The 13,160-nt window shown below is 48.6% G+C and overlaps 1 protein-coding gene across 8 annotated transcripts in view; it reads left to right on the top strand.

The window, feature by feature from the left end:
* LOC120953322 (protein catecholamines up-like) overlaps nt 1–13,160 on the top strand; it is an 84,169-nt gene that overhangs the window by 35,868 nt on the left and 35,141 nt on the right. For 2 of the 8 annotated variants that reach the window (XM_040373146.2, XM_040373145.2), the window contains exon 1: nt 8,969–9,176. The exons of 4 other annotated variants lie outside the window; for them this stretch is intronic. In XM_040373146.2, the coding sequence (XP_040229080.2) occupies nt 8,984–9,176 (193 nt within the window). In that variant the 5' untranslated portion in view covers nt 8,969–8,983. Of the gene's footprint in view, nt 1–8,968; nt 9,177–12,316; nt 12,821–13,160 lie in introns of those variants that run through there. 2 more of the 8 variants (XM_040373150.2, XM_049605362.1) reach the window with 2 other exon arrangements.

Genomic DNA, 13,160 nt, shown 5'->3' with positions numbered 1-13,160 from the left:
CCTCTTTCACACAACCTCTAACGTGCGAGGAGCTTACAGGCTTCTTGTCTTGAGATCGCTCAGCGAACGGTCAGTGTTTGGTGTTGGGCACTTCTAATTAAAGCCCTCCCGGTCGGGCCCAACCGCTCGGATTCGGTGCAGCATAAACGGTACCGACGATTACGGTCAGTTTACGCGGTGTGTGCAGTTTCCGTTTAAGTACGTGCAGGGCAGGTTACAGAAGTCGTTGACTTGCGACACGATTGCCATGATCGGTGCAACATGGTGCTAAAGTAATGGGTGGGGAGGCTGGAAATGTGAATCGACTGTGGTGTGTGTGTGTTTTTTTTTCAAACAGCGGTTTCAGTTATCACAAACTTAACGCTTAACGCAACCAGAGGAGACAGAAGGAGCAAACCCCGGGTCAGTGTTCGGTTAGGTCAGTGATGCCTTTATTGGAAAATTCTTGTCACACAGTGCGCAGTATAAATACGGGACATTACATGGACAATGCTTGTATCGCTGTATGGTTTCGTGTTAATGCAGCTAACAGTGAGTTGATGTGGTAATGGTGCTAAGCATATTCCGACTGTGAATATTATGTCATACCGTCCCATAACGTCCTATGCTAATTGGATTAACCTCCTGCTTATAAATGGTCTTGGGGCTAGTGAAAACTTGCCTCCAAAACAAACCGAAACCACAGACGAGCCTCTTTCTACGTGCACGAAGTACCACTACGCATAAGAAGTTAAGCGGTTAACTTGCGCAATCGGGTTCAAAGGCCTTCACGGAGGGCCTCACTGTCAAGGGTGGCTAAAGTAATTAACTAATGGAGTAAAAGTACAACCCACGCACCCACCCAGAATGAGGTCACTGGACTAGTAGGCGTGCGGGTGTTTTCTGTGTAACAGCTGTTTTTGCTGCAAGGCTGTCCGTCGGGACGGCGCAGCCCGAAGTAAACAGAAATATGACGAGCAAAATTACAGCAAAATTACCACAAATAGCACGTTCTGGTTTTAAGCACTTTCTCATGAACTGGCATAACAGATTTGTAAGCAAATTGAAGTTATTTTTAATGATCATTTTAAAATTCATTATTACCAAGCACGTATGCTAAGTACATTCTAGCTCGTGAGTTGTTGAACTCAATTGGCGCAAAACACGAGCCAACAACCTGATGCACACACCGTTGCGCAAAGGGTTTAGTGTAGTAACGGATCACCCTAGTGCGCAAGTTAGTGCAAAACGGTATGCAAATTTTGGAAACGCCCCTCCACCCTGGAAACTCCTTGCTGCCGAGAGTGACAATAACAAATTAAAGCGCTGTTGCAGTTTGTTGACTCGCCGCCGTGGTGCGGGTTGCATTTGTCGGCAAACCATTTCCGTCACCGACCGACCGTACACCGCCACTATCGGCCGTTATGGAAATGAGCGCATGAGGCAGGCGATCTCGCACTGATCTGGGCACGTTGAAATCTCGTGATACGTTAGCGTGCTTGGAGGCTTTCGTTTGTTTCTAGCCGGGTGGTTCGGTCAATCGGTGGTTGCAGCCTGACAATGCATCGACGGCACCACAATCAGGGCACGGATGAATTAAATCACCACCGGCAAAGACACTTCCGTTTTGCACACTGACGTGCGTGCGTGCGTGCGTCCGCAAAGTGGCTAATGAACTGTCGATAGACAATTTCCGCCATTGCCAATAAGAACACTGCAACTATTGCAGCGGACCAAATGGTGACGTCAGCGGGTGATGAAAGGGTGACCGGGGGTCGGTGCGTGAGTTGCGCTAAGGGTCGAAATGAATCGATCGTAGCTTGCTTACCTTGAGGTCAGCAGGTGTAGAAGTATAGCAGGGCTGTGACGAACCTCTCACCAAGGCTCGCACTAACGACGCGGGATATACGCTTCTTTGATATAGGCTCGCTGGTCTCCCCCTTGAAACACCTAACGGCGTATCCTTCCAGCCTTTCACTTTCGTGCCGCTCGATCGAGCAATCGACTGGCAAGACGCAGGAGCGGATCACTTAACTCCCGCAGGAAGATGGGAACGTTGCGAGTCTTGCTTGCTGCATCTTACCTTGGGACCAGTTCTGGGTGATATGATACGCAGGCTGGCTCTTTTTTTTGTGTTTTCCACTGTTGCTAGGCCACGCTAGCTAGAGCATTGGTGGTTACTGGAGCAGGGAAGAAATCAGGTTTTCGATCAAGTTTGATGCCTTAGGAAAGGCCCAAACGCGGAGGCTGCCTGTTTCTTTGTGCTTCGCATGGTACAACATTGGTACAACAGGTTTGGATTGCTGCTTTGAAGATTGCTGCAAGTCAGGCTGTGTAAATGCGGGCAGTTTTGGTGCGTATGGCACATGGGGAGCATTGAAGAAGCAGAACAAGTATTCGCTAGCATCAAAGCAGGGTAGTTGATCTCTTACCGATGATTGGGAAATTCCCATCGACGAGCATGGAAGGAACCAAAAATAGCTTGCAGACAGGTTGGGAGGTTTCCAACCATTGGAAAGAAACGATTGTGTCTTTGGATTTAAAAACAAGCTGAAATGTTCAGGAAGTTTTCCGTTACCACCTTCCTTTTCTTATATTTGGAGTATCGTCCTACGCAGACATGTTGGCCTTTTTATAGGCTTTTAAAGACTTATTCAGTACTGCGTAGCCGGATTGTCAGTTTTTGCTACGGCGGTCGGTCTATTCTATGCTTTAACCCCTTACAGGCATGTTATTGTGTCATACGACTTGACGACTGTACCACGAGACTGTCCGTGTAATCTGTAATCATCCTTATTTTTGAATAAAACATTCGGCTTAAAACAAGATCATCCCATAAACCACATCCAAACAAAGTATGTTTTTTGTTGTGTCACACTAACAGTTCAATTGCGTGATGACTCGGCACGGCGTAAGTTTAATTAATGCAATCTATTATTACTCGCTCTTGTTAAACGTCCACCCGGTGCCACCACTTGGTGTGTGCGACATCATTGAGATGCAATTCCAGATTAACTCACCTGCAGCGGGCTAGCGTTAAATGAGTCATTATCCAGCTGGAAGTACGTACGTCATGGCACGGTTCAGTTCTCGGTGGAACCGTTCCAATCGGTGCTAGCACGAGCAAAAGGCACCTACCGACCTCTCTGTCTGGGCATTAGAAGCTACCAGACTACCAGCAGTAGCAGCAACAGCAGCAGCGACAGCGGCGGTTACCCGTGCTGGCATGATGCCGTAAGCGGTCATGCATTATGCAACCATCATTGCTGATCGACTCCGTGCCTGACCTCGATTAATCTTGAATCGAGAATCTAGTCAGGACCGCACGGGATCTCGCCAACAGTTCGGGACACAGGTGGTTCACGGGCACCATGCATACCGATCGGTATCGATCGTGTCGGTGGCTATGCTACTGGCACGCCACTCTAGCATTGCTAGACACCTGTTGCTGTTGCTGTTGGCCAGGGTCTGGAGTGGCAAGTTTTAAGCGCTGCGGTTGGCTGTTTATTAGATGCTTACCGTGCTGCTGTCCGTGATGTGTATGTGGGTTAGGAATCTGGGCTGAATGGCTGCGAGCGCGAATGTGTAGTTTATTGGAACGTATTTTTAGCACCAGGAAGCACTCCCAAGATCACAGACCCAGTTATACAGCGTAGGTTGGTTGCGTCTGTTTGGGTGGCGTGCGTTTTTACGCTCGTTTCATGAGGTCAAGACACTGCCGTCTCCCAAAAGGCTTTAGGCCAGGCACATTTGGCCGACATTGACATTAAGAAGAAGAAACTAAAACCTTCACTTTATGCGCGATCGAAGCAGCGGGGAACTTGTGAATGAAGCTGCTGGCTTCAAGGCTGCAAAGACTCATCTCTAGAAGCGGTCGGGTACCGTGCGAGTGGGTGTTTGGGTGCATGTATCCTTGGACTTGTGGCTTTCGGAGCCCCAAAAATGGATGGTGTCAGTTTTTATGTCCAGTTTCAGCTACCCGTTCGCGCGATGCTGTTTGGTTTGCGCACGGTTGTGTTCGGCTGGAACGGGGCCTATAATTTCATCGATCGCGGTTCAATGACGCTGTGACGGGCGTTCTAGCGTCTAGGGTCAATTAAGAGTGAAACTGCGCATCCGTAAGTAGTGCGCGCCTCGTCTGCGGTCTATTAGAAAGTGTAATTTCGAAGATGTTCTTTCCCCTTGAGCAGACCTTCAAAGTAACAGCGCACTGAGCATTCAATAATCGAAAGTGTTGTTAGTGTTAAAAGACTAAACGCGATTTTTTTCGTTTTCTTCTCACCTCTTCTTTCAGGTAAGTGGACACAAAAGGAAACATACATCATATGGATTCTAAGAGCAGCACAGCATTTGGCAATGACCGTTTATGTTGGCCCCAAAAATGTGACACCGAGAAAACTGGGACACGCTGGCAATTGATATTCCGGCGCCGATCGCCGGAATGGTCGTACATGGTCGTATCAAGCCGGTTCGGTGACGTTTGCATTGGAATCGACTGAGGATACGCTGCCTTACTGAATACGCAATGGTCTGGTATGGTAACCGAATGTTTTGTCTGAAATTGCATGAATAATGATTGAATGTTACAGCTTGTTAAACGTATTCCGCGAAAAGTCTATGATCACTGATCTGTGGATCAGTCTATTCGTAGGACTACAGTTTTCTGGCCAATTTAAATAATCTCTTTAGCAACGGACGAGGGAGTGCTAGAAGTCGTCGTCCCACTTAAGGTTTTATGAATATTTTATTTAGCAAAAAATACAGAAAACCTTCACTCTTGAGCTCTTGAAGGCAAAGAATAAACAGCACAGCTAAGTGTGGAGGGCAAAGTCTAACCACACAACACACGCGGGAAAGTGAAGATGAAACTGATCAGACAGATCAGGTTTTGATCGATGAGTTTCTGCTGCGGAAGAATGGAGTGATCGTTTGCCGTTTCTGTTTGTGCTGCCGTCCCGCAAGAGGGAAGGTGAATGAACGTGCTGGTTGAATAATTTATTTGTTATGAATATGTTGTTTCGAGGCGGAAGGGAATAACTTGCTAGAAAGAAAAAAAACAGGCTCATTAGGAAAAAGCTCTCTTCGTGGTAGCATGAGCCAAAGTACGTCTTATTCCCGAAGTCTTAATCTGTACACAGTTCGATGTGTGTGTGTGCGTGGTACCATTCAAGGTCAACCCTGTGCGACGTAGAACCATTTCACAACACGGTGCAATCCGTCCAAAGGGTAAATCGAACAACTCCAGAACAACACCTCTGCTTTACTTCCACTATCAAGCTAAGTTTTGTGGAGTCAAAATGTCATCGGGCGCTGACGGTGGCACGTAGTGTCCAGTGCTTCATGTCCATCACTTTCCCAGCATCAGCTTTTGGGGTGCGATCGTACCAGCGCTACCGTCATCACACACCGACTTCTCACGCTCCGTGCCGAGAGTCAACTCAATAGCGTCAAATAGCGCTGATTGCCATAATGGTGAGCACGGGGTGACCGCAGCCTGCACGGGGTTGGTTGCGCCATTTTAATTGAAACAAATTCAATTGATCTATGCAACCCGCGGTGGCGTTTGGGTTTTAAACTGCGCTCCCCGTGCTTCCACCCCGTGTGTGGTGGTCGGCCCCATTGGTTGGTCGCTGACTGTTGTGTTCCCAATCAAAGCAAATCATTAATAATGCCATTATCTGTCGGCAAGGTTAGTGAACGGGTCTCGGAACGGTTGGCCTGAGACATGTACAGGAAGAAGAAACGTCTGGACGTTTGGAATACGTCGTTTCGGAGCTAGAGACAGGTAGCAGTACTGTGTTTGTCATTCAGTCCCGATCCTGAAAAGCTGATCGAATTCACCTTTGGCCGCCTTGTCATTACTATTTTATATACCATAGAAATGATATAAAATGATGCCATAAAGAAGATTTACAAAGATAGGAAATGCCGCACAAAGCAACGTTAAAGCTTTTACGAATGTAACTCCTTTTTCTCTAACCAACCGTAAAGTATACCAACATTTCGAATATATCTTGGTGTGGCTTTTTCAGGTGATGACTATGCACACATTTATTGGCACCATTTGGTGGATAAATTTGCGTAAAAACCCGTTTTTGTTGTTGTACAGCAGATTGTCACGGTTGCGCCTATATTTACTTGGTTTGCGTTGTTCCGTTTCGTCTGCTTTCGGGTTTCTGGGAGGAATGTCGAATTCCTCCTAGGTCTGTTGATTATTTGCTCGTATTTGGTCTATTGCTCATTGCTTTCGCTTGACGGGGTGTGTGGTATTTTGCTCACTTGGTTCTGTTTGTTCGTAGTATTATGCGTGATATCTGTTTGCTTGATACGGAGGGAAGAAGGAAAAAACCCGAACCGGTTGTTGTTTATTTTTCACTTTTAGGGGAATCCCCCAAAATTGAATAACATGTAATGGCGCTTTTGACAGTCTGACAGCATGTTTCGGTATTCGTGAAAAAGCTTCTATAATTTACGAACCCTCCACAAACCCCCCTACAACTGCAACAAGTGGCAATACCTTAAGAAATGCTTTTCAGGCAATCGCCTGGCATGTAATCTCGGGCCAGCACCGCTTGCCAATTGTGTTGCCGGCCGAAGAAAGAAGTGCCATTGCAGAAATACTACTTTACCATTGGGTAAGGTTGCGATGATTTTCATTCACAGGCTCAGCACGGTGGGGTAATGTGAGTCGGTCACGAAGAAAATGTGTAATTTTACAACCAACCAAGTCCTCGTTGACAGTGTGTGCTGTCCCCGGTAGAGAGCGCGCGCGCGTAAGAGAGAGAGATTGAGCCTCCATTTCTCAGCAGTTTGGCTTCGCGCCGTGGTGTGACTGGACACCATCTAACGCGGAGCACCGCGGGTTTGCTTAAGCGTCTTGACTAATTACGAAATGAGCTGGTGTAAGGCGATAATTGGTGACCCCCCACCGGTGCACCCTCCCGTCGATACTGGTTCGATCTTCGATTCGACGTCCGTTGTTCGATGCTTTTGATCGCAGCACACAACAGTACTCGAATCCATGCTCGGTCCCATGCCTGGCCAGGCCAATCGAACGCTTTTTCTTCGAGTTTTTCGTGTGTGTGCCAACGTGCACAGCGATGATAAGTTCGCTCGCCCCACGTGCGCGCTTGGGCAAGTGGCTCTATTCTCAAAGCTCTTTTTTGTTGCATTTGCTGTTGTTGTAGCGATTGTATCTTGCAACGATAGGTTTCACATCGGTGGCCGATAGTGAGCAATTGGTTCGCCGATTAGAGGAATGAAGAAATGGACGGTTTCTAATTAGAGGCGGAATGGTTTTGCCATGCGTTCCATTGATACCTTCAGCTTAGCATATCGCTTGCGATACTTGGCTTAAACCTAGGGATATGATAATTCTAAATACTACAAACCCAACTATCCCCTTAGCGCCTTCATACCACGCTTAAACCCATTTATCGGACGAAGGCAAATATAGCCTTGAGTTCGGTTTCCGGAGCTGCGGATGATTCACGTTCGTTCTAGCGCTCGCACCTAGACTGGCAAGCGGCAGGTAACGTGAGTCACGATAAACACAAATTAGAATCGAATTGTCAAAACGGGCAAGTTGTTTTTTTCTCCCCGCATTAACTGTGTTGCTGCATCACAAAGCGGCTGAAGCACAGCCCCAGACCAACAACAATAAAATTGCTCATCGGAAGATGGAGGCACCCTGCCGGACCATTATTTTCATATTTTTGTTGATGTAAAAGAGCCACAGCTTTATAGGGCGCGGGTGATGTGGAGCAGCAAAGCCAATTCTTGTGTCAATTCGTGCCAATACAACTGTGAACACACACCAGCCCGCCCGGTGAGTAATGCATGGAAACTTAAATTCCAGCACCATTGGGGTTAGTACCGACGGCTGGACAAAGCATTGTGGTGCCGGTTTGTGACAATCAGACAAATTTGCGTGAACAATAGCTGACAAATAGGTTGATTACCCAAAAGGTGACCGCTGTTTGCGGGACGTTCTGTGGACCTTTTTTCCTTCTTCTTTAGTCTGTAATGGGCCTTGTAAACAAGACGACGGTTTGTTGACATGCTCTTATCGGGCTGTTAATGAAAGGGAAACAACAAGCAGCATCATAATTTAGAATGTTTGCTAGACATTGCGCAACAATGTTTTTGCAGTGATGAGTGATTATTCCGACGTGAACGTTCTAAATGATCGTTTTGTGATGTTTGTTGCATACATTTAGGCGTTTCGCGCATGCGTAGTACAACGTTGCTTTCAGTTACACTATACTTCCTGTTGTTTAACGTTTCCAAAGTCATGCTGCAGTGGTCAGCTAATGAAGAATTTCCGAAAACAAAACAACTCATAAACAAGCATAAGACGTGTACTGTTTCCTTCCACACTCAAACGCTGCGCTCTCTGGCTACACTCTAAGGCACTGCGTCTCCGCCGCTGTCGACTTAACCCCTTGTGAGCGACAACATATACCGTTTCACCCTGTTCTTACCGCTCGACAAGTTACATATCTCTTCCAACTTGATAAAAGCTGACTTGCTCACGCGGCTTGGGCATCAACCACCACGACAATCAACCGCTTCCACACACTGACAAACCATCGATGGGCCCATCATTCCATCATTTTTTTTCTGCTCTGCAACTTGCACGTGTGGAGGGTTTCGTGCCGAAATACGTTACATTACGTTACATCCCCATTCACGCGGTTCATCACACACGCACACACGGGCAGAAGTTCCGCAAAAATGAGCGATGATGAACGATGATGTCGCGTCGTCTCGTCGATGATTACAGGTGCGCACACACACGGCAGGGCAGCAGTTTGACGGCAGGGCCGCCCGTTTATTGTGTTGGTAGGGGGTCGCTACAACAGCAGCGCTCGTGCGCATCTGTGTTTGTGTGCGGCTGGTGCGATTGTAATCGCGCACAACGAGCGCGCCCGACCGGTCCGAGTCGTGCGGCGGAACCGTTTGCCGTAGCCGGGCGCGCGGGGTGACGCGCAATGGAGGCAAAATGGCAAAGAACGACCGTTGGCTGAATGCTTGGATTCAGTTCTGGAGCAAGGGTCCTTACGGAACGGACGGTTGTTTGAATTGCTCCCCGCAGTACGAGGTGCTAACGCGGTGCGCGCCATTGTTTTTGTTTGTTTGTTGCTGGTGCGTTGCGTGCGTGATCACAAATCGTGCGCCAAATCGTGTCGCTAAAGGTAGTGAGTTTGTGACGACCTGAGGGTTTCGGTTTAAAGTGGCTGTGCTAGTGATTGGAAAGCAATAGTTTTGTGGCAGTATGCGATGGCCGTGTGAATTTGGTGTTTTGGTGACACGACCAAACGTGTGCAATTTTCAGCCGCCGCTTTTCAGCAACATTAAACCGATGGACATAGAACACACAAAGGAAACACAAGCTCCCACCTCATAGTGACATTTCAATGTGGAACGAAATTAGAAAGGAATTCACTTCACCCAAACGCACCGGAGCAAACCGTTGCCGGGGCGAACAATCGGTCAATAAGGAAGCTGGTTGGATGGGGTTGGTCGTTGGTGAATCGTTGTGAGGGAAGTTGGCGGTGCCTGTTACGCCACACCGTGCGCCGTGCCGCCTCGCTGCAGCAACAGCAGAACGAACGTGCTCAGAGTGCAGTGTCGGTTTCGGTCCCAGTCCCGGGGAAAAGCGGCCGCGTGATGGCACGAAAGGAATTTCGCTGTCCGCTTAATGATGCCCAACTGGTGGCTGGGTGCGGAGTTCGCTCGTTTGCTCGAATGCACGCGGAACACTGGGTGCCACTGCCGCTGAATGCTGCGATGTTAAATCAATCCGCTGTGAAGCGAACTTTCCGACGCCATTCGACTCTGGGACGAAGTAGAGTTGAAGTTGTTAGGGATAGAATTGTACGCAAACGCACATGTTGCACCGCGTAGCTTTGGTGTACCAATGGCGGTGACGTCCTAAACGGTCGTAAACATCTGTCCAGCAAATTAGGTCAGCATGTTTGTGCCCGATGCGCACCTGTCAAACATTCTTCAAAGTAGAGCAAACACCAGTAGCACCCCTTGTAAACAGTGGCCTAGCATGTGCGACTATTGTCCTGAGGTGGGTATGTAAACTCCCGTCACCCCTCCGTGAGACAATCACTTGACAAAACCACTCGAAATCTTCGCATCGTGCAGTGGTCGTGCAAGCGATATGTGTGCACCCGTGCAGTGTCAACAACCTCACGGCGTCGTATCTTCCGCCGTGGAATGCAACGCGTGAAAACGCTCAACCAAACATCAAGCAGGCCTTTTCCTTCTTGTCGCGCTGTGGCGTAATGGAGGGGTGCTGTAAGGGGCCGATTTCGGTTCGGTTCGGTTCGATGCCGTTGCAGCTTCCGCTTGACCATGGCCGACATCCTTGACACTGGCCCAGGTGTGTAGAGTGTGTAACCTCGCCGAACGAGCCCTGAGCTAAAACTTGTGACACAAACAGCGGTCGAAGTAGAACGCAGCGCCGGCAAGAGAGCGCCTTCGACATCCTCGACATTCGTTCTTGCGTCCTAATGTTTGAGCGCCGGCACGTTTGGTGCGATTGGATGCGATTTGTTCCTAGTTGGTTCCGTATTAACCTTCACACGAGGCCACAACCACCCTAAGGCGGTGCTGTGTGCAGTGTGGTTGACTCTGGATGGTGTGTCCACCACGACGAGCTGTGGCGGCCACCATCGATCGGGTGGCATCGTTCCGCTCCGATGCTTCCTTATGTACCACGGTCAAGGCCGTTCCGGAGTGGGTTCAAATTGGCACAGAATCGACGCGGAAACATATTGTGTGGGTAGGCACGGCGCAACGACGAAACCGAATCACTGCTGCAGAACGGAAACTCGGTACTCTCGGTGGGCTATAGTGGGCCCTCGCAGCGGGTTACCGTGCCTGCTTGCGCAGGAGCTGAGCGACAGAAAATGCAGAACCGCGACGAACCGCGACACACACGCGCGGACAGTGGCCACGGTTTTGGCTTCGGTCGGGGTAGGAGCTTCGGTCGGGGTAGGAGCTCGGTAGTAGGAAGTAATCGAAGCTATACAAATAATCAATTGGAGGAGGTTTAATCGGTGTGTTTGGTAGAGGCTTGGCTCGTTGTCGTAATAGGCGTGAGGAGTGGCATGGTTTTACCAATCGCTTTAGGTTTAAATCAATAGGAATAGTGACTGTTTTGTCTTATGAAACGCTTGCTAGTCGTAGTGAGGCTTCTACATGTTGTAATTTGAGGCGTAAGGCTTAATAACGCAATCAAATAATACATTGGAGTGAAGGGCAAAGACTTAGACCAGAAGTATGAAGTGTTTTGTATGAAGATTATACACACAAACAGAAACGCGTCGTGTTTGAAAGCATGTGACCATTGTTGGACGCTGTTTGACATTGCTCGCAGCCAGGTGAACAGGTGATCAGGTTGTTCAGCTATGAAAGTGCACGATAAGAAAGCATCGCGCACCTTCTTACAAGACCCGATAGAACAAAAAAGGTTAGCGGCGAGTGGGTGATAATTCAGTGCACACAAATAATGGGTGCCCCTTTTGCGAAGTGCTCGCCTCCAAGCCGCATCGGGTGCGGCAAGATGGTCATGCCAATCAAACGCCGCTGCGTATTGCGATAAATTAGTTCCATAGAAATGATACGCGCGAAGAGCAGACGCCATACGGTTTGAGAGTGATAAGGAACCAATCGGACAGGTTAGGTATGGGCAATACATCGCGCATCAGATATCGCGCGCGTACTGGCTGCTACGTCAATCGCTGACAAGATGAACGCTCTGCTCACGTGGGCCCGCGCCAAGCGGAAGAAACAGTGTTAGTGATAACCCTGACCGTGGGGGGACAAACGTGAAAATGTGTGGGCATAAAAGTGGTTGCCTTCTTTGGCAGAGCTTGAAGAAGAGTCGTTCAAGAGTGTGTGTGTCTGTGTGTGTGTGTGTTAATGCGGAGCAGCTAATCATCAGGCACTGGGTTGACGTCGGTGTGCAAGGGAAAAGTGAAATGAACAGAAGGAGAACTGACCAGTTTCTCTTGTAAGGCATCATGGGACAGATTGATGAGGTGCCTAAGGTACCGCTTTATTGCGCCACACATAAAAACTGATGAAGAGGGCAATGTTGGGATGAAGATGGTTTTTCCCAAGATGAAAACTGGATGAAAGTTGCGTCGGCACAAGCGAGTTTTGATCCAAAGACGTCTGCTATGCCAAGTGTTCGATCTACTGATTGTACTATCGAGCAGCGATGTTTAGGCGAGGGTAATTCTTTGTTTGTAGATAAAATCGCAAGATGGCATTCCTATCTTATCTCATCTTTATTACAATTATTAATGATCTACAGCTTCAAAATCATCCAATTGCCGTGATTTTGTGTAATGTGGGATTGCTATTAAAATAGCAGCATTCCCGTGTGTATGTGTGTGTATTTGTGTCAGTGTATATGCTTCCAACATCACTCGAAAGTGCCCCCCCCCCCACTCCCCAGTGCCTTTCATTCTCCGGGGCATGAAAGTGCAGTAATTTATGCCGGTGTAATGTCTCAGATGCGACATTAGCATCATTAGCGCAGGCAAGGCATGATTGATTTACCATGTTGAAAGACAATCAGTGTCATCAGTGTACGCGCAACCGTTGCTAGTTGGCCATCCTGCCGTCTGCCGGCTTGCGGAAGTAGAAACGGACGGTATTTCGAAGGCCAAACCCCGCTCGCACACGATGACGATCCTCGGCGAACCGTCGGCCGGTGTTGTGCATCAGCAACAGCAGCAGCACCAGTTACTATCACTCTACCAACAACTCCGGTCATCGGCCGTAGACAACGGAACTCATGCCGAACTGTTAACAGGTAACTATGGCGATGGGCATACGGACGTGCACGTGAACGCGGTTTAGTCAACTGCCATCGCGACGTCGTCGTCGTTCCTGTGCCAGTGAAGGTCTGTGTCGGAAACCGTTCGCCTGCCCGGGCGCTGCGGCAGGAACATATGATGCATTCTCTTCACGTCCAAAAAATCATGAACACTCTTGAAGGTTATCCGGAAGTCCGCAGATGACGTCGTCGTCGGTAACGTATATGCCCGCAGGGCACAGCAAAACACTGATCACAGTATGCTTACGGTTCTGGTAAAGCATATTTATGTGTCTCTATTGCGTCACGTTTTAGCGAGAAAGAGACAGAGAAACCG

Source organism: Anopheles coluzzii, chromosome 2, assembly GCF_943734685.1.
Source record: "Anopheles coluzzii chromosome 2, AcolN3, whole genome shotgun sequence".
Taxonomy (NCBI): Eukaryota; Metazoa; Arthropoda; class Insecta; order Diptera; family Culicidae; genus Anopheles; species Anopheles coluzzii.
This window is presented reverse-complemented; position numbering and strand designations above follow the sequence as displayed.